Source organism: Pseudopipra pipra, chromosome 2 (assembly GCF_036250125.1).
Source record: "Pseudopipra pipra isolate bDixPip1 chromosome 2, bDixPip1.hap1, whole genome shotgun sequence".
In the NCBI taxonomy this organism is placed as follows: domain Eukaryota; kingdom Metazoa; phylum Chordata; class Aves; order Passeriformes; family Pipridae; genus Pseudopipra; species Pseudopipra pipra.
The window spans coordinates 41,251,593-41,275,490 of record NC_087550.1 but is presented as its reverse complement, the minus strand read 5'-3'; the positions used below and the strand labels follow the sequence as shown (position 1 = coordinate 41,275,490).

Genomic DNA, 23,898 nt, shown 5'->3' with positions numbered 1-23,898 from the left:
CAGAATTTTTTTTTCGCCCTAACTTCTATCCAACTTCCAGGAGGCCGCTCCGCGAGGGGGTGGGGAGGGGCGGCCGTGCTCGGCTGTCCCCCGGCCCGAAACGGGGCATCGGCCTGGGACACCCCCCCTCCGATCGGCCCCCTCCCGCGCTTTTTCCCGGTCCCGCAGAGCCTGCCCCGCAGTTACGCGCCGTGGGTCTGTGAAACTGGCTCATTAAAGGGACGGGACCTTTGGGAAAATACTTTTTATTAGATAAAACGGGTGAAGGGAGGGGGGCACTGCCAAGAAACCAGCGTCAAGAACTATAAATACAGGAAAACTTTTGTCACTAACTCCGTAGGAACATCTGAGTAAACGTGAAGCACTTCCGAGCCTGTAATCAAGGAGCACATCGTTCCTCGTCAGAAAAGTATGCAATTTCTACCTGAATCCATCCAGAGAGAAGGCCGCCTCCATTGTAAAACTGGGGTTCGTAACTAGTTAGCAAATACGCCTCCACCGAAACAGTGATACAGCGTATTCACGTGTCGCTTGCAGGGATCCACAATCAAGTAGGCAAAAGTCTGTTCGTGGCTTTTGCTTGAAGGGTAACATAGGCCATTAGCATCCTGCGAGGAAGTAAAAAAAAGAAAAAACAAAGCAGTATTAGGGACAATATGGATACCCATGAGAAAATTAAGAAAATCTGAATGATACTGATAATTTGTTCCAATTGATAGTTTATTGCATAGCAAAACAGAACAAATACACCGTAGTTTATTGAAACAGCATTATGTCTCCATGAGAATCCCAACACTACAAAATGCACAGTAGTTCTAGCTGAATGTTTCAAATAACCTTGAGGTAAATGTGATATTAATATAAAATGTAAAAATAAACATGTAAGCATGTGTTTACACAATTATACAAATTACAAATGATTAAATTTACAACAGCCCCATCATGTTTCCTGTGAAAGAGAAAAAAATCATAGACTCTATATTAACACATAAAACTGTTCCATCGTTATAATTTTTTTTCATTTAGCATTTGCTAATGCATCTGTTCAGGTTCAAATATTTGCATTTAAGCAAAACCCGCATTACAGCTCTTTTTAACAATTTAGGACTGTTATTGAAAACATTTTGTGTGCCAGTCCTCAGAAAGGGTTTGAAGGGAGTCTAGGCACCTAGCTCCAAAATACTCATTCTGAAAAAAACACTTTCAGCTGACAATCAGCACAGGAACTGGGCTCTTCAGTTTAACATCCTACGTCTGCACATGTCAATAAAAGCTTCAGTGTTGACAGAGCAGCACAGTTTGACACATACTTCAAACCCAGTAGGGATCCAGGAGCTAGATGGGGGGATTTTTGAAGAGTTGATTTTTTTTATTCAGTCAACGTGGTAATTGAACATCTGAAAGATCAATAAATATGCAGGGACACCTCTTTTCTTTTAAAACATGTAACAGTTCCCTCCTGCTCCCCAACACCTTTATGAAAGAGCTGAAGAGATGTAAATTCTGTTCCACTTTTTTGCCTGAGGGAAATTGCTATATTGCATATATTGCCCATTTTGTCCAGGAAAATTTTAAACTCCCAGAGTATTCCAGATTAGGGTCACATGTCTCACATTCTTTTGTTGAAGCTGTCTTCCTTTGCATAAAATAATCCATCTCAGTGGTTAAGGCAGTCAGGTTAGAAGGAAAAGTTTTGGGTCCCTGTTTCTGCTCCAAGGACTATTTGTGAATTTTATCCATTAGCTGTTACTGGCACCTCATTTTCTCCTGCTATTTCAAAGAGGATGAACCCCCTACTAGATGTTCTGGTGTCCTCCTTTGGGGGATTATTCAAACTCCTGAACCTTAAGTTAAGCTAAGCACCACCATAAAAGCACTGTTTAAGACAGGTAGAGATTTGATAATGTTTATTCACAGCATTTTCCAATGGTAGTCAAATGCCACAAGCTAAAAATAGTATTCTATTTTTAAGCCAACGCAGCATACAAGCTCTGTAGCTCCAATTGTAAGATGCCTAGCTCTCTTCAGGTGTTTTTTAGGGATACATATGTAACAAACACTGGATTCTCATCTGCAAGCAAGGGGAGAAAGTTTTAAGATTTTACAGTGCTCATCACAATGCCTTTGGAGTTTGATCCAAAAATAACCTAAGCTCATGCACAGAACTGAAGAAAAAAAAGTAAGAGAAGACCAACATGAAGATCTGATTGCTAGCTAAAATCTTTTCCCATTGCTACCAAGGATCCCACTCCTGCACTCCTTATGGAATCAACTGATGCCAGTTGACGTTTTGGCTGTTTAAAGGCAGTGTTAGCCCACTAAAAATTTTTTCAACAAGAACAAAAACTAATTAAGTTCTGGTGATAAGGCATTTCAAGAAACTCCAGAATATACCAAACTTGGTATGAGGAAAATAATAAATATAACTTAAGTAAATGAAAAGGGTTTTAAAATTTATTTTAATTAGTAAAAGAGGTCATAAAAACCCTAAAATACTTGAGCACAAAGACTCTGAAATTTACATTCATGCATGTACACAAATTAAGAACCATACCAATTCCATCTGCAGTGTGGACTTTGGTTCAGACATCCAGGGGGTGTAATGATTGATTTATTGATGTACTGTATTTTTTCTTTGTAGCAACACAGATAATCAGCTGATGATTTAAGAATACATATGCACAGCATAATACAGAAATAAAAATACTGCTGAACATTCTCAAAACTGCATAATTTAATCAAGTTTTTTTTTAAAATACTTCTTGAATAAATTCTGCATTATGCTGATTTCTAACACTGCCACAGTCTGGGTTCAGGTAAAGAAAGTTCAAAAATATCAGTGAGCATCCCAATACTTTAGCTGTAACAGTGTTTCATTACATGCAAAGCCTCAAAGCTTTCAAGGGTATTTGGAGTTCAAGAGAGTACTTTGTCACAAGATCTAAAATTATTTCTCTTGTGGTGCCCAGGTCTATGTCTATCAGGTTTTGATGCTAAACATCACAGCTGCTAATCACAGCTCTACAGACATTTATAACTACACCTTAATACCTTGAACTATTTACATCTCTAATAGTGTGCTTTTTTAGATATTGTTTCCAAACCAAGGGCTTCTTAGCCACATCTTAAAAACCAAACAAAGAGGAAGGGACTGTGTCTTGGATGGTGTTATGTAAAGTTCTTAATTCCTCATTCCATTTATACTAGTGCAAATACACATGTATATTTATTTGTTCATTTGTTAATCCATCTTGCAAAAATGTGTGTTCTTCTAACTTCTTGTCTGCAGAAGTCACTTTTACCAGAACATCTTTTTTAAAGTTATTTATTTATTTATTTATATCAGGCTAAGAGGATAAGTCCCCTTCTTCCAGATACAAAACAAGAAAACATGGCTTAAAAACTGTCAGCTCAGCATAAGGATTATAATAACACACTCTACAGTTACTTAGCAAATGAACTAAAACTAAATCTACTGCAGAAATGTAGTTATCTCCTTGAGAGAAACTTTTCATTACAACCATAAGACATTTGTGCTCCAGTAAGTGTCCTTCCTGTAAGTGCTGACTTGAATAGTTTTGATCCACACAGCCATGAAACAGTCTAGACATACTGTTTAAGCCTTTCTGTATTCCAAGAGAAAATTCTTCAGGATGTTCTTTAATACAAACCATAATTTCAGAATTCTTTACCTCACAAATTTTCAGAATGCACAGCAATGCCCAATTTTCCTCCAAGGCTACAAAGAGGATAGCCTGCTCTGCATTTACACTGGATTTTCTTCTGTCCATACACATTTTTGTTTACAAAAAGTTGCTTTTTTTTTGTCCCTAGTGGTATTTAATGCATGTCTAAGACAGTTAGGAGAACTCTTTAATGTCACCCATCTACCTAAACATAGAAATCTGCAAAGTTCACATCAATGCACTTGATTCAGAGGTGGGTAAAAAACAGTAATAACAGAAGAACATTAAGTTATCAGGGGTTTGGTTTTTTATTTTATTTTTATTATAGTCTGCAACCTAGTAGAAAGATAAATTTAATACACCCAAAAAGTGTTTATTTTCAAAAGTCTTTATGAATCACATACAGTACTTAAAGGTGATGACCCACAGATGAACAACTGGGTTATTGGCAACCTACAGGGAAGTTTGTGCAGTCTGAAATGACATCAGTTACTGCTGTTGAAAGGGGGTACATTATCTGACATTTAATTATTACATATTCTGGTTACTCAAGAAGAATTTGAAGTAGTTAATTCTACTGTAACAGATAACAGATATGCTGAAACTGGTAAACATGCAGCCAGTTCTCAAACTTATCTTGATGGTAAATATATGATTTTGCAAGGGAAACAAAGAGGAGTGAAACTTGACAAGGGAGGGCAAAAGAGGTTAGCAGTCATGTCCAGCCTTTTTGTATACTACACTTCCTTGCAGTCTCTAGAGAAACAGATGCAATGCAAGCTATTCAGAAAGCTCTAGCAACATTTCTGAAAACAGAATATATGAAGTCAAGAGTGCATTCTTAATCCTTACTGCTATCTCAAGTTTTATTATTATCTAAGCCCAGAATTACTCAGATCTTTTTTTTTCCCATAAACTAGTTTCTGGATGACTATTATGACTTCAAATGTAATCCAGTAAGCCTATTTTTAGTGAGCTACCAAACAAAACTTTAGTAGTTACTGATGAAGAATTAGTGTAGAGGACAAGAAAGCAGGATGAGATCAGGGAGAGAGTTCATGAATAAAAAAAATTACAACTATGGGAAAATAACCCATTACAATGGAATATTATGTTTTCTTTGTCTTAATTTCAATTCATTATTTTCATGCTGTGCATGCAACTTCCAGTAAAATCCTGTATCAAAACATTATTAATACTTACATATGCAGACACTCTGAAGACTGTAGAAATAATACGTATTTCTTTTGTTTCAGGATTCTTTTGAACACTGAAATACAGGGGAATAATATGTACTTACTATACACTGTAAGTACTGATGATTAGAATCTTTCATTTATTAAATACATTTTAAACACTGCGTCCTCACTCAAATTTTATGAAGGTCAAACTCATAGTTAAAATCAACTTATGTCACATTGACCATGGAAAGGTATGTGGCCATTGCTAGATAATGTGGCTATTATGACATTTTACTGAAAAATATTGAGTATATCTAGTCTGAAACTGACTTGGTTTTAGACATAGAATCACAGAATATGCCATGTTGGAAGGGACCCACAGGGATCATTAAGTCCAACTCTTAGCCCTGCACAGGACCATCCCCAAGAGTCACATCATGTGACTGAGAGTATCGTCCAAATAATTCTTGAACTCTGTCATGCTTGGGGCTGTGACTACTTCCCTGGGGAGCCTGTTCCAGTGCCTAAGCATCCTCTGGGTGAAGAACCTTTTCCTAATATTACAACCTAAACCTCTCCTGAGACAACTTCAGGCCATTCCCTTGGGTCCTGTCACTGGCCACCACAGAGAAGAGATCAGTGCCTGCCCTTCCTCTTCCCCTCATGAGGAAGTTGTAGACTGCAGTGAGGTCTCCCCTCAGTCTCTTCTCCAGGCTGAACAGACCAAGTGACCTCAGCTGCTCCTCATACAGCTTCCCCTCAAGGTCCTTCACCATCTTTGTTGCCCTCCTTTGGACACTCTCTAAGAGCTTAATATCTTTCTTATATTGTGGTGCCCAAAACTGCACACAATAATGAGTGAGGCCAGTGCAAAGCAGAGAGGGACAATCCCCTCCCTTGACCGGCTGGTGATGCTTTGCCTCATGTCCCCCCAGGACACTGTTGGCCCTCCTGGCTGCCAGGGCACTGCTGACTCATATTCAACTTGCCATTGACCAGGACCCCCAGGTCCCTTTCTGTGGCACTGCTTTCCAGCATCTCATTCCCCAGTCTGTACGTACATACAAGGTTGCCCTGTCTCAGGTGCAAAATCCAGCACTTTCCCTTGTTGAACTTCATATGGTTGATGACTGCCCAGTCCTCTAATTTGTCAAGGTTGCTCTGCAGGGCCTCCCTGCCTTTGAGGGAGTCAACAGCTCCTTTGAATTTCGTGTCATCTGCAAACTTGCTTAGCATCCCTTCCAGTCTTGCGTCCAAGTCATTTATGAAGAGGTTGAAGAACACAGGGCCCAAAATGCAGCTCTGTGGAACCCCACTACTTTTCACAGTTTTCAGCTAATAAATCACAGCAATATTACCCAGATGTTGATGACTCCAGTATAGTTTGCATTTTGATAGCTATGAAAAATTATGCAGCTAAATATTTTGTAAAAATCTTTTCACATATTCTTTGAGATAAGAAACCTGCGAATTGAAATGCATCTTAGTACAGACCACAAGAAATAGCAGCAGTACTGGTGAAGAAATGCAGTCTTTAGCTCATTTTTAACTAGCATGTATAGTTTAGGATCATTTTTCTTCCTTTGGAATTTTGTATACATAGTCAGCTATGCAATTTAGGATGGGATTAGTTCCGAATTTTTATATTTCTAGTCTGTGTTATGAAGACTGCTATTTCTTTCATCATGTTTACAAAAAACACTGAGATATCATTGCGAAGAATCCAGGCATCTCAACATATTTTCAATTTAAGTATTTTTAATTTGTTATTTTTCCTCAGCTCTGCTTTAAGTGATGTTTACATTTCTTCAGAAATTAGATCATGTAACTGCTATTAATTTATTTAATTTTGCAGGTTCCTATTTACAGTAACTCACTATGGAATAGTTGAGGCTTATAACTTCCATACTTACACACTTCCAAGAAATGCATAGCTCATACCTGCCTCGTCACAAACAGATTCCATCCCTGGGAAAGGTCCCAATATAGACAAGTTACTAGAATGTATGTTAAACACAGGCCACTGAAATCCCCACACCAGGTCCAAGCTGTGACAGCAGTCCCCTGTTACCAGTGCTTCGGCAAAGCTTTTTTTTATAAGAGCAAGTGAACCCCAAATCAACCACCATCACCTTTGTTGATTCAATCTCTCCAGCCAATAAAAGAAATTGACTCTGCAATTAACTGACCGCCTGTGGAGTACTTTGTCATGTTTGAACCCATACTGTGAAGATCATCTTCCTTGTGGGGAGTCAGTAACAAGGCTTTCTCAGAACTTTTTGTTGCATCTGATATGTTGATATACTCAACAGTGGATTGAAAAGCATTGCTGAAATTGGTACTGACCCCAGCTGTCTGCCTTCCCAGCCCTTCAGAGATGACTGTCCCTCGCAGAGACAGCTCAGCTTCTGAACCACTGCAGTTTACAGACCAGCATATTAAGACAAACTAACATAGATGTCAGTTTATGCTGACATACTAGGCTGGAAACTACAGCATTTCAGAAACTGTTTAACCATCTCTGTGGAAAGAGTGACAACTTTCAGAACAAGATATAGAGAGTTAGTGGGGTTATTGCTTTCTACCATATATTACCACCCCCAAAAGCTACAGTTCTAAGTTACTTTGTCTTCAGATTCTTCTCTGAAAATAAGGCTACCACTTTCTGGTTTCATATATGTAGGATATCAAAGTAAGAGGTGACAAAGAATAAGTTTTTCTATTTATTCCACTGCCTTGAGAAATTTTCCCCTTGTGGTTAGCTTCTTGTAAGTAATGTTTCAGAATGAGTGTTTATTTCTAGCACTTTGGTTATTTTTTTAAGGCAAAAAATTGTGTCTGTGAAAATCAGATAGATTCTTCATTTGTTGACTTGAAAGAAACCAGGACATTGCCTTTAATGAGCGCGTTTGCCCCATTTCTTTTTTTTCCCCTAAAAGGTTTTAGAAAAAACCATGTTGTCTTCTTGAAGAGGACAGTATTAATAGCCTCATGTTCTTCCAAATTGTAAACGTCTAAACTATTCATTGAATATGGTAGTTCATCACTTTAATGTGCAGCTATTCTATTTTTATGAAGAGCAAACATCTTCATGGTTTCTCAATACACTTTGGGATTTATTAATACCCTAACCTTACCAGCAGTATTTTATTAGGCTCTCCAAATAATAAAAGAACAACTTAGTGCCTTCAAATACATTCATTCATTTGGGGGGAAAGAGCATGGAGATGGAGATGAAGCAAGGAGAAGAAAACACTGACTACAAGATACCACAGCAGCTGTCACCATTGACAGACACTGTCAGAAAAATCTGGGGTTAAGTAGAGAAGACGAGATTTATCAACAAAGATTCATGGACTTTATTTTAATTAACAAATTTTTGTTGTGTAAGTATATTCTTTAACCAAATCAAAATACTACAAGAAATTTTGAATCATTTAGGTTACACAGGATATGACACTAAACACTAGAATTCTGGATGGATTCAACTGGTCACAGACTATTTATGAATGGATTAGTAACAGACTACAAGTTGTGCATTAATTCATTAGTAAGAAAATATCTGCCATTTAATAATTGTATCTGGAAGTCCCTAGCTGTGCTTGTAAAATATCTAGATCTCCTAATTTCAAAAAGATTATTGCATTTTCTCATAATAAAGCTATACACATGGAAATGCTTTAATAAAACAAAATCTCAAACCTTTTGATGCTATTTTGAATGCCAGTGCCTTGGAGTTAGAACTTAGGAAAGGCCAGAAAAAACTGTTGTAATAAAGATAAGTAAGGAAAAGCTCGTAGGCCTGCTGCTTCTAGCAGTAAAGACACTTCTGTGTAACTCTTCATGCCAAGGCTCTTTTCCATAAGGAATACTGTTACAGGACTGAACAGTGGTAGTTTATACCTCTATAAGCTTATTGTTATTGGTCTGAGTTCATCTGTGGCAGCTAATTTTTCAATGCACATCACCTAGCAGCTAATAATTATTTTAGTATCCATTTGTTTTTTACCAAGCCTTCTCAGCCTTCAAATATAAAAATTCAAAATTAAACCTCAAGGAGAGTACAGTTTACAGAATTTTTAATACCACAAAAGGTTTTTAATATCACTTTAAAGGAGTAGAAAGTATCCAATGCGACCATAATCTAAGATGAAAAGAAACCAGACAGAGGATAGCAGTCTAAAAAAGAATTTAAGGGACAGTTAGTATTCAACAGGTATTTGAAGGTGAACTCTTTGGGAAACAGAATTTAAGCAATTACTACTGTCATTAGCAGTTGTTTACTGAAAATAAAAGGCTATGAGCGGGTAATTTTCATTGCATTATTTTCTGGTGAATTTGTACAAAAATGAAGTAACACAGCGCCTAGCATGGACTAGAAATTAGAAATTAAGTCAAGACTGTCATTAGTGGTCATCTTCACAGCCTTTCAGTGGCTTTTTCTCTCTTAAGATGGTGGAAATAAAACAGCAGCATCATTTTGGTAACCTGGGGACAGGGAGAAATAAGACCAAAAAAAAGACAACCATGATTGTGAAGGGGGAGGGAAGGTCTGAAATGTCAAGATCAAAAACTTCTCTCATGGTAGTGACAGAGAACTTAATATCAAAGGACAAAGAAAAAAGATTCAGTTAAATTTTAAATTTCTTTTTCAACTGGTATTGAGTGTTAACACCAGCTCCTCTGGCAGTGAGAAACCAGCAGACATTTATAGGCACAGAAATGGAGAGGCACATGGTAGATAAATACTGAAGATCAGTTATCTCACATGAACTGAGTAGATGTATTTCAAAACTTCAGAGGATAGAAAGCAATCTGCCAACTGAGAAAAAAAAAGACAAAAACAAACAGCAGAGGAATGGATCTTGAAATATTTTCTCCTAATATTGTATAAAGGACAGAAGTAGCACACAAGAGGAAAATCACAGATATATATAAAGGGTCAATAGGTTGAGGATACAGAAAAAGTAAACCTTGAAAGCAGGATGAAACTGTGGGAAGATCTTGGCAGATGCTTTTTTTTGTTTTAAGTAACAAGACCTACTTGACATCCTTATCAAATTTTACAGCATAAAAAGGAAAAAGAATGGGAAGATGTTTAAGGAGATAGGAAGGTAAAGAAAATGAATGGTTTAGAACAGAACTTGAACATGTTTAGGATAAAACAATTCAACAGCAAAGGGAAGCAGTAAAGGGAAGGAACTGATTGGATTTGCACTTTGTCCTAGATCAGTTCAACAACACAAGAGCAGAAACAGCTGCAGGCAACGCAGAGTCAACTAAGGCCCAGGATTAAAGTAACAAGCAGCTTGATTCAAGTGCAGAGTGAGCAATTTAAAAGAAAAGGGAGGGTAGCGTTGAAGCACTCATGGATGCTTTTTCTGTCACGTCCAGTACTTCTGAAGAACCCACTTGATTTCCATCTATATATGATATGAAAATACAAAAACTAATCATACTAATAAAAAATTTAGTAATATCTTTGACAATCTCTATATTCCCATTGCTTAACTAGGAATGAGTCTGCATAACCTATAACTACATTCTGTATCCCACTAACCAGGGAATAAGTTTTGTCCATCGGAGAAGTCAGCACATGGATATATCAAAACAAAATTGCCTTTTTATTCTGAATTTGAATGTCTGAACAACCACCCTTCATTTCAAGGAAAAGAAACCCTCACGTAAAATTCCAAACAATTCCATACACCAGACCTGGCAAAAAATATATGTTAGTCCACTGTGTCATGTTAACAGCCCGATTCTATCACCCTTAGCATTACACTGTGAGAAGTGTATTTGCCGAATTAGGAAGGCCAAAATCCAAGTGTATTACAAAAAAATTAAAAAAAAAATCAGCAGGAATAAAATATATACAGAAATAAAATTTTCAACTAATTATTTCAATTTCTAAATTCTAAATCAAAAGCAGTCCAATGGAAAGTAGTCTAAAACTAAACAGCCAAGACTTAATTGTTGATATTTTATCAATGACAGTGGGAATACAATCTGTTTCCAGTACCATGCCATGTTTTCAATAGATGATTGCAAAAAAAAAGTATCTTTAAAATGGCAGCGAATTATAAACCATCTATGTCCATAAATGTTATATAAAAAGAGTTTTTATGTGGGACAGATGTGATTAAAATTGCATATATTTTGCACTGAACTAATACTGTTGTTACATGGTATTTTGATGGTCGAAGCCAAATAAGCTTACAGGTGCTCCATTTTTGAAGCAGCAGTGCACAATAAATTTACACAAATCGACACAAAGTATCTATGCACAGTACATACATACACGGTTGTATAAAACAGAATAACACTTACCTCACCAAGTCTTTATAAAAAGCTTTCGTAGTTTCTAAGTATGGGTCAACTACATCTTCAAACTGGCAAAGAGTTCCTCCGATGCAAAAATGCTTAAAAAGACAGAACAGAAATTCCTCGCGATCCAATTGACTGAATAAGTCATAATGGTCAGAATCCTCCAGAAGCAAGACCTTGTAGAACAAGAAAAAACCAAGGAAGTCAAATTGATAAAAATTGCTTATTTGAGATTCAGTTTATAAACAATGCAACTACTTTGCTGTATGGCACACAGAAATTATGCCCATATAAAATATAGGAACTAGGGATGGAAATACATATTTCTCTATAAATCCTTCTTCCAGTGATGCAATTATGTTCAAAATTCTTACATAAAATATAAAACAGAATCACTGTCAGATTTGTACCCAAAAGACATAAGGGAATATTTTTCACATCTTGTTGTTTCACTGATTAATTATTTGTCATGCTAGTGAAACAATCAATAATCCGAAAACAATCTAACTATATTTGGGGTGTGAACCACTGCCAAACAGTTAGGTTTTGGTAACTTTGCCAACACTTGCATTTTCACTCTTAGATTGACACAGTTATTTCATATTTGTAAAAGAATCCTGAGGATCTCCCAGAGGAGACCACTTAAACTCACATCATGCTTTACTGCAGACTCCAGTAAACCTTAATCTGTAGGCTGGATTAACCAGACATGCTCTCCAGCTGCCTCTATGTGTCTCACCTGCCTTTTGCTGAGATATTATGTGAACACAGAGGACTTGCTAAATTAGTCCCAACACTGCACACTGTAAATGTGGACAGGACAATCCCAATGGCTACAAGACATTTGAGTCATGTCAGCCAAACTGCAGATGCCAGCCCAGGCAAACTGGTCAAAGCTAGACATGAGCCTACTGCTCTCTGGCCCTCTTTATAACACAGCCTGAGTAAAAAGGGGTCAGGGCAACAACTGTTCTGGATGGCCACTTCATATATATCCCAACCCCCTTCTTGGCTGAAGCAAGAGAAGACAAGGCAGGTAGGAAAGAAACATGGAGCCTTGCAGCTGAGGGCCACCCTCTGACACCAGGAGACAGTTTGGTGCCCCCTACAGTCTTCTGTCTTAGAGCCCTGGCTAATTTAATTTGAAGTTTTGATGTCATTCCTGGAAGATTTTGACTCTCATTCTTTCTGCTGTTTTACTACGAGTAGGAATCCCATTTGTTTCAAACCAACGTGAAAACCTCAATTTGCAAATGCTGACACACACATCCCTTCCATGGGAAGGAAAATGGGAAGACATTGAAACCCCAATGATTTCTAATTTTAAATGTTGCCTCTAACTTTCCTACATACAATATACTTAATTTTCAGAAAATATTTCACAGCTTATAAATAAATACATAGTATTTTGAACTGCTAGGCTACAAACCACATCTGAAATTTAAACATGAGCTTGAGTTCTCACCTTTTCCCAGAACTTTACAAGACAGACCAGTATTTCAGGCCACATCCTGTAACCAGTGTCACTGGTTCAAATACATTGCCTTCAAAGGATTTGCCAAGTGCAAATGAGTGCAACTCTATAATTATTAAGTACTTATGCTGATTATATATACAAGGAAGAGCAAAATCCAGTTCTCCCACACCATGCTTTGCTAATGCTAAACAAACTAAAGTTTAAAAAATTGGTTTAGCTTAGTTTATGAAGTCAAAAGAAACACAATAAAGACATACATTGATTAAGAAGGTGCCAATGCTAGATTCTTTTCCAGAATAATCTGCTTTCTGACACCTCCACTACAGTATAACAAAGTTTTTACATTGCAGGCCTGTTCAGGAGTTATATTTACTCCCCTTCCAGTGTTACACTGAAAAATAATTTCCTTTTTCATAGTTTCCTCTTCGTTTTAGTGAAAATTTATGAAGATGACTTTCTTTAAATGTCTTCACATATGATATGGTCAACACCCCTGGCCAAGAATGCTTCAGGATGTAGCTATCAAATACATTCAATTTCAGCAACTACAGCTCTGAATATCAGAGAACCTTCCCTTTGGCACCCCTTGTTTCCCCCTCATAAGCAAATGAATATCTACATTTCCCCACATACACATACTGACTACTGAGACACAGGTGGGCAGGTTTTCCCTTTTTCTCCCAAATAAGAAGGAAAGAGGGCCCACCTGGAAAACAGTCCCTACTTTCACACATTTAGGCAATGTACTGCCTCAATTGTTTCTAAAACATGGCTATCAATGTGTCCTTATGGTACCTAACAGAGTATGAAAAATTATAATAAATTATTCATTACTATACTGACCTTCCTTAATTCATCAGAGATAAGAATATCATCATAATAGTCATCGTAACATTTCACAATATCTCCAGTTTCTCTAACAACTCCTTCACAGTACAGCCGATCAAAAAATGACATGGAAATCTGTGTACAAGGTACCACTGTAGCTTCAATTTTTGTCACTTTAGAACCTGGAATATATAGGAAGCTGGTTGCATGTTTCATATGCTTTAAAAAAACACAGATCACATAAGTATGATCACATAAGTATGACTCAATCACACAGACCCTCAAAAAAGCCAAAGAAAGGTAAGAAAAAAACAAGTGTAAAGAAAACATTAAATTCATCTGAATACCACCTTCCATTAAGGCTCATGTGTTTGCTCCCTCTGTCGGTAAATACTATCAACCGAAACTAGGAATAGATGGAACACTGTGAACCCAACATCATGTTAGATCACACCCTTAGAAAAATCATATTCCACAGCTTAACCCTTAAAGAATCTAAGGATAGCTGCCAAATTTGGCATGATGAAGTACAAAAGTCAACAGCTGCTAACAGCACCCCACAATGTAAAAACCAAAATGAACACAGCCCTAACAAATTTTTTATTTGTTAAGTATTATATCTGAACTTTTTGAAAAGCTTTATTAACCAGCTATTTCAGAAAATGAAAAAGGTACTCTCAATGTTTCCCATATGAATCTGAAGTATTATCTCTGTAATCACTAAATGCAGGGTATATTTTTCTATATTTTTTTCCCTCTGCTTGCAAGTCATCCAAGGCCAGTCCTGTTGCTCATAGACATCTGAACCATTTGAGTTGCCCTACAGTATTTTCCTTAATGAGGTATCAGTCTAGAAGGGCACATCTCTATATACAGTGTTACATCTACAAATCTGTATGCATGGTGTTGGATAACTTATGGCACCTTAAATAGCATTAGACCCCATGTTTGAGAAGCTTTGGACTCAGTCCAGTTCTGTGTGCTCTCTGCAGTCCAAATGTTCAGAACATATTCTCTATCCATCTCGTAAGTCCACCTGAACACCCTGCAAAGTGCTTCTGAACAGGAGAGGGGAGGAGGGCATGAGTGAGATGCAACACAAGGGCAGTGTGTCTGAGCAGACAGAATATTCACAGCATTCCAGCTGTCCATGAGTTTACTCTTATCCTCCTCTGTAGGTTCCCTTCATTGGAGACTGGTCAACAACATCACAGTATCAAAAGGCTTTTTACCACACAATTAAAGATAAAATTCAGTTGTGTCCTGACAAACTGACCTAAAGGATCACTAAGGACTACTACTTGGGAAATGTCCAGATTTCCCTCTAGATGACAGTATTTCAGGAAAAGAAACATGCCAAAAAGGGGTGTATGAACCAGGATGCTTCCAAGAGCACCTACCATTTCATTTCGACCCTCATCTTTGCAAGCATAGCATAACCTAAAATTTCTCTTGCCCACACAGTTCCAGAAAGCCCTTGGGATTTCTGCCATATGGAGACTATTTATTCATAGGTTAAGTAGGACTGGCATTTTAATATCTAAACCCAGGTAAACTGTACCACCTACCTGATCAACACTAGGAAAAAAATTAAAGAGAAGTTACAAGTTGATGGCTTGAAAATGTGCCTACTTGAGCTAAAATACTGACATGAAATTTTATAATTATTTTACCAGACCAATGTGATGTAAAGAAAATCAGCTATAGACATTTAATTGCTTGGCTTCACGTCTACAGATTATGAAAAAGAGTACCTTTTAGTAAAGAAAAAAAGTTTAGGACATTCTCCTACCTGTCCACGTAGTGACTATCAAACAATAATGAAATTATGTAACCAAAAACACAAGTCAGAAAAAAACATTAATTACAGCCTCACAACCTAAGAAAACAACCAAACTGATTTATATTTACTTATTCATCCTTCCTCCCACCCCCTCACTTCCAGCTTCCTCTAACTTTTAATTATCCAGCTTCCTTTCACAGGGATAGAATTTTTATTTTATAAGGGATTTAATATGAGCCAAATCAGCCCTTAATGGGCTGATTTCGTAAATACCTATGAATTAAAAACTGAGTCAACTAATAAAAATCAGATGTTAAATGACTTGAGAAAAATGAAAAATCTTACATTTTCCCAGTTATTGAGCTAAAAGTATAAGAAATTGAGCTATTTATAGGCCTCGAAATGTAAGGATTTTTCTGAAAAAAGATTTTATGAAAACTTTGATCAGGTAAAAAAAATCCAGAGCTTTGTAATCTATTCAGTAATTCAGAAAACTGAACTATAAATGGAAAAGTTTAAATACACTGGAAGCTCCTAGTCTCTATTTGAGAGGTGAGATTTGAAATTGGAGATTCCAAATTTCCTAGAAAAGAGTGACTAGTTTTAATAATGCTGTAAAAGTGAGCAATAAAATAGGAAGAAGAAATGCCTTGACAACTCTGCAAGTGGAAAACAAAGAGCTGAGAAGTCCTGAAGTCGTTTAAGCTTCTTATAACAGCCAGCTCTGGAGTATCTATAAAGTGTTGCCAATATAATTTTAAATGAACATGCTGCATATCTAGTAGGGGGCAGACAAACCCTGGACTAGGTATATTTAGAATTCCTCCAAAATCTAAGACGGGTTTTTACGTCAGAAAAACATCTTGCAATTTACTATTTACAAAACAGGTTATATATACTGCAAGTTCAGTGCTTAGAATTAAAAACAGGCTATTTCAAAAGTAAAAGGTGTAGGTTGATGATTTATAGGTTCAAATGACATCTACATTTTGTTGGCAAGTTATAACCTATAACTGTAGTCTAAAATATTGCTGATTTAAGATTATAATTCAGATTTTAAAATGCCATTCCAAAGACAGAAATCGTTGAAGCTTCAAGTACGTATGGGAACTCAAGAATCTTTTTTTAGGCAAATACTAAATTTTTATTTACACAAAAAGAGCATAACCCTACCCCTTTGAAGATAAGTTTTCAAGTGTTAATTGAGCTTAAGCAGATACAGTCCTGCCTCCCCAAGACTGCTGACAGGTGCAAGGCCAGCAATGTGCCCAAGGAAAAACTACTATTTAGTTCTCACTGCAGCTATTTCAAACACACAAGACTCAAGACATAAATTGGTTTGCATCAAATTTGTTCCTTTAGCTGTTTCTATTTTTGAAATATCAGAGTAACCCATGAAGAGGCGGCTTAAAGCACATGTCAGAACTATCAGGTACTGTGCCATGCAGCCAGGAGGAGGGGAAAAATATCCCTACTACAAGAGGCAAAAAGTGTGGTGTGAGAATAGGATAGTAAGTATCTTTCTGATCAGATCAAGCAGACTAGAGAATGTCCTTGTGTATAATTTACCTAAAATGCTTTATTTTGAGCAATGTTAAAGCTGGAGTCCTTGAGACAATGTATAATTATGGATTCTACCAGGAAAAAATACATTCTTAGTGAAAAGGTGCAAGGGGACTACATCCTCAAAAAAGACAAAGTTATTATGAAAACAAACACTACTGTTATATTGATGATTTATATAATGCTGACGTCTTTCTGTGGGTCCATAAATACTTGCTGCTCAAGCTCATGGAGAAGAGGAGAAGGGAAGTTTCTAAGGATCTATCTAGACCTGACTTATATTATGCATCCAAACTATTTCCCCTCTGAAAAAAACCCTAACATTTTTGTTTGCAAGAGAATAAATACAGTATCTGAATCAACCTAGATTATGTAATTTTTCCTCAGATATTCTAAAAAGCATAATAAGTCCATTTCCAGCATTTTTTTAGGAACAGGAATGTTTTTTTAAAAGAGTTACTCCACAGTGATAAGTAAATGATAAATCTGCATTAATATATCAGCATGTCTGAAGAAGAAAATACTAGAAGATGATTTTTACCTCCTCCCACTCACAGTAAATTCTTACTATATTTTCAAAAAATGCACATGAAGACTAAGTATAGAAAAATGAGCCAACATTCCTCACCAAAAATAGGCAAAGAATGGGAAGATGAAATTTTAAGAGCAAATGGGGTATACCAGCTGTTCAGGATTTAGAAAGGGAACCCTTCCAGTCCTTAGAACAAAATGCACTACTTCTGTGCAGAGGAAGACTGAGCAGAATTGGGAGTTAAGCTGAGATACTTGGCAAGTGACCCTCCACTCTTAACATAAGGTATGTAACCTACTGACCTTCACTGCAGGGACTGGCAAGTCGTAGGCTAGACAGATAGCCTAAAAAAATTCTTGCCTAAAGCAGGAAAAGGTTTACCCAACAGTTTGAAATATATCTATTTTTTTTCTGCTTGCCACAGTGAGAAAGAGGTACCTGAAGGGGTACTTGAGATATTTTTTGCATCTTTTTATTTCAATTGTTTTAACAGTTGGATGTAGTGTTTGGAAAATGGATTTTAACTGAACAAAAGGGTGGCAATGTCTAGTGTCATTGTATATAGTGGGAAAAATCTATGCCAATTTCAGAGAGCTGAAATGGAAAAGTTAGAAAATTCCCAAAGCTCCATTAAATATTTACACACAGTAAAGTATTTGCAGACAAACCAAAAGAAATTAGGACTTCCCACTACCCCCTTTTAAAATACTCTTATTATGGAAAACCGCTTCGGCAATACCAGAGATCACATTATGCACAAAATCTCACTACATTATCACATGCAATTGCTGTCAAATTTTATGTGTTATTTACACAACGAAAAACACATTTCACAGTGGTGCCATAAATTTGCTACTTGATTTTAGCCTTTCTGCTTTAGTGTCTCATCTATATCTATAGATGTAACTGAGTGTTTTAAGTAGTTTCTGATATGGCAACAAACTAGAAGTCAACCTCATGACATGATTGCACCTGGAGCAACCTATGACATGGGGCTCTTCTGGGCCTTGATCACCTCTGTTGTGCAGACAGCAGATTTACACGAGCTCGGAGGTGTGCTCTACCTAATCTGCTCCTCTCTCAACTTTAATTTGTAACAGAGCAATACTCTCAGATCTGTCCAGTAAGGCTGTTGCATCTATAGAAGATTTCTCCAAACATTATCTGAATAATTAATGCAGTTGATTTTGTCTGGATACGTTGTCAGGTCAACCAGATGTCACAGACCATTCAGAAACAGTTCTAGGTGCTTGGTTTATGAATGATGCAGGGATCAAGGGAAAAAAAAGAGTAAAATGTGACAATTTAGTAACACACAAGACAACAATCTTTTCTTTCAGTAAAAAACTCATTCTTTAAGGTATTTGAACCAGGTGAGAATATATGAACTGTCGTTAGTAGAAATGGCAAATTAGAGCAAAATAGTTACAACACAGACTTTTTTAGTTAAGACTAATTTATTCTAAATTTACCCAATGTAGTCCACTGTCCTGAAGCTGACAGCAACTTTAAACTGGAGTTCACGTTTTGATCATTAAAAAATGCCTACGATATTCAAATAAGAGAATACCAGTTAATGAAATGAAACATAAAATCATCATTTATAATGGCTTGAATATTGTCAAAGCAAATTATAAGGCTCCAATTCCAACAGTAGATTCTGTATGATCTTGCAGTTTGGATGCCACCAAATCCATGCTTTTGTAACTTTGTGTAGCCAGTGTCTTTTATACATTCAAGATATATTCAGGTGCACATTTATATATGCAGTATTAAAGTTTTACAGTAAAGCACTTTTAGTCCAGGAATACACAAAAAAAGCTGTATGAAATTCTCGGAGGTACAGAAAAGTGAGGAAGAGATGAGACAGTTCTACCTCTTTATGCAATGTCGTTGAAGTTAAAAATTAAATGCTAAGTAGGATTTTAAAATTTGCACTTTTCAAATAAATTCAAAGCTTGGAGAAGTGTAGAGACACAAAAATTATTAAACAGATACAGAAGAGATCTATAAGTTATTGATAGTGTGGAGAAGATGTTCCACATTAAGATTTGAAGTATTCAATCTTGTTATCACTTAAGAAAGGAGACATGCATAGAAATGTTGGTAGCTGGCAAGTTTAAATGATAGATAAGGCAACTGAGAAAACCACACTTACATACATGTATACAAGCAGTGGGAATAATCACTGAAGAAGCTGCTATGAAAATGATGGATTTTTCAGTCTCTGCATCACCAAATCTCTTTACCACCCCTCTGGGATACAGAGAGATCAGACAATATAATGTAATGGTCCTTTTTCCCCCCAATTACTTCACAGGTATTCAGATTTCATCCATTCATAGTGATATCTTTACATTTTTAATTCAAAAGATTCAAGCATTGAGAAGGCAAATGCGTATTTTGAAAACTTCAATAATTTGAGGTTCAATAAATTGAAATTTTTATCAGTGGGAGATGAAATATTGGTGCTTTTCTGTGTGAATTTCTTTAAAATACAAAGAGGCTAAATTCTTTATCCAGGATAACAATATAAAGTAGACGTATAATAAATTAAAACCACAAGTGCTTTTGAGGTTTTTTTTTCTGTCTGCAAATAGATACACAGATTTGATTTTGCAGACAAGAGAAGTGAAGGACACAAAATCAGTATGAGACTTGAGTCTCAAAAAAGCTAAAAGTTCAAACTTCCAGTATAAAGCAATGGTACCCATTAATTTTCAAAAAATTATATCTCCAGATATGTGGTGCACATGCACATCTAATTGCCCAGTGTAGTTACTGTGACAAAGCCATAGCAGCTGAGAGCAAGGGTACCACCTGTGTGTATACTGTTTAAAGTCTCATCCTGGGTGGACTTCCCAATATTAAATGCTGTGGCCAAGATCAGCTCCAGTTCAGATTTCCATTCTTGGGAAATCTGAATGACTAAATTGTTCCCTCTTATAGCAGAGTAACACTAGTACAGACTAAAATATTTTTACTGGACAATACAGTTAACTCACAAAGTAAGACTTGAGCACCACACCTATTTTCAAGGAGACAGTGAGTAGGCCAATAGCATGCAACACTGGTACTATGTTTCATGTTATGCAGTTTTCCATTAGCTATAATTTCATGGGAGGAAAAAAAAGTCAATTTAAAATACAAAGGACTTAGAACTACCATAACAAATTCATCCTTTTGATAGGGCTTAAACTGCTGGTCAAAACCGAATGCTTGTGCTGTGATCCTGCCTTGCATGGACCTGAAATGGAAAAATGAGATTAAATATTCTGCAGACATACTAAGAACTCATTCACTCTGCAAATTTGTTAACCACATAAAGTCCTATTCTGACCAATAATTGTAGGGGTTTGTTTGTTTTGGTTTTGCTTTTCATTCTCAGTTATAGGAGCTTCCCATTCCCTCCCCACCCCCCCTTCCCCACTTTGGAGGGCTCAGGCTGCATCAGAGCAACGCTGCGAAGCTGAAATAGATCTTGGCTCACTCTGGAAGGCGAGGACAGATGCCTCGCACCTCAGAAGGAGTGGTTTGCGTGCCCGGAAAATATCAAGAAGACTTCAGATTAAGAAGTGGGGGAATAAACGGGGGGAGAAATTCAAAAAGAAAAAAGGAAAATAGAGAGACACGGATCCGCCGCCACCGGAGCGGGAGCCCTGAAGGCGAGGTGAGGACTCCAGCCCTCAGCACCGCCTGCCTGTTCCCCGCCGCCCGCCGCTCCCTGCCGCCCCTAGCCAGACGCCTCTCGCAGCGGGCTTTCCTCCTCCCACCATTTGAGGAGGCGATCCTCGATGTCCCCGTCCTGCAGGCAAGAGAAGGATTTCTGTGACAGGGCCCGGAACACGAAGCCCGCCCCGCCGCGCCGACCCCCGGCCGACATCTTCCCGCGGCCTGGCGGTTGCCGTGGAGACGGCGCCGCTCCGGCGCGGTGCTCGATCCCGCTCACAAGCGTTCCGCCACCCGCGAGGGCCCCCGGACGCGGCCGTCCCCCTTTTCTTTGGCTTTTACCTATAAAATCCCTTAGTTCAACACCAGCCTTCTCCCCCCTCCCCTCTCTTCCTGTCTTTGCGCCAGGAAAGGCTTGCCAAGGGAGAGCCAACAGGCAGGGGCGGGGGCTGCCATTGCTGCCTCTGCCAAAGCCACCTCAGTAACGTAAGACCAAAACCTATTAGGAAAAGCCCAAAGTTATGCATTATGAACCTCTAATGAATCAGCGTTGCTTCTTGCTTCCCAGGATGCTACGCTGCTTGGGAATTGCAGAGCCGTGCTTTTGAACTCTTCCCAGTCGAAATTAAAGGAGAGCATATTCTTACTTAAGGAAAATATTTCTTAAAGTCTAGTAAAGCAAGGGACACCTTGCAAAGTTTGGGCAATTTCCTGGCCTTTGCGGGAAAAGCAGTGAGAGTTTAAGGTTGCTGCACATCTCATGCTATATCCTTCAGCAGCTCACCGCCTCCCAAACCCGCCCTTGCTTTACTGCAGATTTCCAAAAAATGGCGTTTTCCCATTAACCTACTGCTCAGGCTGAACAGCAGCCCCATTTCTAAGGAAAAAAAGAAAAAGCAGAATAGAGAGAAACACGGACCCGCCATCACCAGACGAGGAGCCTTGAGGGCGTGGTGACGACTCCAACCCTCAGCACCCTTCGCCTGTTCCCCCGCCACCTCTAGGAGTGGTTCTGTTGGTTTCTAATAAAAAAAAAATTAATCACATTCGATTTGATTAGAAAGCAGAAGAGAAAGGTGCAGCATGCCACGACAGCGGGGAGCCAAGATGAAACTGCTGCCACACACACCCTGGTCTCATTGCCCTCTAAAAGATGTCCCACAGATTTAATTTGTAAGACATGTTCATCAAACAGGCTTGTACCAAAGGAATCCAGAAGAAATTGATATAATAAGCCTATGAAGGAGCCCTGTTTTAACATAGTTTCAGTAGAATTCATTGCTCACTACATACTCACTACATTTTCTAACAGTGCAGCGAGCTGCATTTCAGGAGATCACATTGCTGTGTAGCAGTTATGTATGTGAGATTTAAGGACCCATTCCTCTCTATCTTCTCCATTCTGTTTTTTCCAAGTTCCCACACATTTCCATTTTTTTCACCTGTTAATTTTTGCTTACACCTAAGCAGTGATAGAAAATAAAGCTACGCTATACTTCAGGATGTTTAAATGGTAGAGATAGTTCAAGAAGAGATGAAGAAAAAGTGTGCCTTTCTTCTCAGTTTTTAAATATGATGTAGAGTGGTGGCACCAGAAACAAATTACTATAACCTTATTCTCAACACATCTCCACCTACTCCAGCACTACCCCATCTGTTAAATTCCTCTTGCCACTAATACTGCTAGCCAGAGATTAAATAACCAAAGTGAAAGAACTGGTTTGGGCAGGGAGTGATGTGTAGCAACAACTACCAAACACATAAATTCTTAACTTCAAATACAGATTTAAAAAAAAAAAAAAAAGAGCAAAACTTTAGGTCTTTGTGGGCAAAAAATTCTACTGACTTTAGTAGGGATTTGCTCTGGTTAAAGTGTTGAATCAACTAGCACATGCTTAAACCCCACTGAAATCTAGAGTGTTTAAACACTTTGATGAATCAGGAGAAAGGAAATGAGCAAGGACTTCAGGATTGGCCCAGAGGGATCAGGACAGGAAACTCTAAACTGTGGAATTAATTTCTTTAAAGCTGTGCCATTTACCTATCATAGTTTATGATTCAATAGTTCCAGTTTAAGCAGTACACAACAATAAAAGTTAAACTGGGACTTTCAGTTTAAACACTGACCGCATTATCCTCTGATGTCATGAACAACAGCCTGAAGTAGAAAGTCAGGCACAGTACTCTTTTAAACATAGACACTAAACTTGTTTTTTAAAATGTTAAGGATTTTGTCTTTTCACAGAAGACATTTGAAGGGTAGAAAACATATTTTTCTGCCATAGAATGAAGTCTGGTAGATATATATTATTAAGCAATAGTAATTTTTGAGCAGACTGATTTTCAGCATTGTTTGTTTTTCACATATTTACTTATGTGTGATTTTTAAGAGTTTTACAGTCCTGAATAATCTGTAGGCCTTAAGTGCAAAGCAAACAAGCCAGCCTTTCCATGGCAAACAAAAATCAAATTACAGAGGACCAGCCCTGTTGCACCTTTTCGAAGTGCATCAGTCTTTAAGGCAAAGGTCAGCTGGTGACAGAGCAGCAGCCCATTCCAGTCGGGGAGGTAGTGAAGAACCTGAATGGCAGCTCCTCCCTCCCTCCCTCCTGCAGAAGTCTTCAGCATAGCTGAGGGATAGTTAAGCTACGTGAATTAGCCAAATGGAGGAGGAAAGGGAAAATTATCACTATATATATTCATTTGTGATATAAATTAGCCTGTCCGGTGTTAAAATACTATAAGATAAGTCTGATGGAGAGCAAATTAAAGTCTACATCCTGTAGTGAAGGCTAGAACTACCCAGCATAGAAGGCACTGTGAAGTTTAGGTCCTGCAGAAGGTTCATGGGG

General features: G+C 37.8%; 1 protein-coding gene and 1 long non-coding RNA gene across 3 annotated transcripts; one reads left to right on the top strand and one right to left on the bottom strand.

Annotated features, from left to right (window-relative positions):
- Positions 1–229: 229 nt before the first annotated feature.
- On the bottom strand, positions 230–21,260 carry CFAP300 (cilia and flagella associated protein 300). Of its 2 annotated transcripts, XM_064645155.1 has the most exons (7): positions 21,151–21,260; positions 20,543–20,624; positions 18,850–18,922; positions 13,515–13,681; positions 11,198–11,370; positions 4,890–4,956; positions 230–608 (listed from the first exon to the last, which is right to left on the bottom strand). In XM_064645155.1, exons 1-7 carry the CDS (start codon positions 21,258–21,260, stop codon positions 477–479), a joined length of 804 nt encoding a protein of 267 aa, XP_064501225.1. In that variant the 3' UTR covers positions 230–476. The 2 variants fall into 2 exon arrangements, with proteins under 2 accessions (XP_064501225.1, XP_064501226.1); XM_064645156.1 differs by lacking the exon at positions 4,890–4,956.
- On the top strand, positions 21,261–22,092 carry LOC135409519 (uncharacterized). The gene is made up of 2 exons (XR_010428243.1): positions 21,261–21,532; positions 21,615–22,092. It is a non-coding gene; the product is annotated as an uncharacterized LOC135409519 (long non-coding RNA).
- The last annotated feature ends 1,806 nt before the right edge of the window (positions 22,093–23,898 follow it).

What these genes read in the sequence shown, in the direction of transcription:
- CFAP300 (XM_064645155.1), bottom strand. Translation starts at nt 21,260, where the DNA reads ATGTCGGCCGGGGGTCGGCGCGGCGGGGCGGGCTTCGTGTTCCGGGCC. An exon ending in AGGACAGTGGACTACATTGG is followed by an intron (nt 13,682 to 18,849) that starts GTAAATTTAGAA and finishes TATATATTCCAG; the next exon opens with GTTCTAAAGTGACAAAAATT. An exon ending in TTTTATAAAGACTTGGTGAG is followed by an intron (nt 4,957 to 11,197) that starts GTAAGTGTTATT and finishes CCTGTATTTCAG; the next exon opens with TGTTCAAAAGAATCCTGAAA.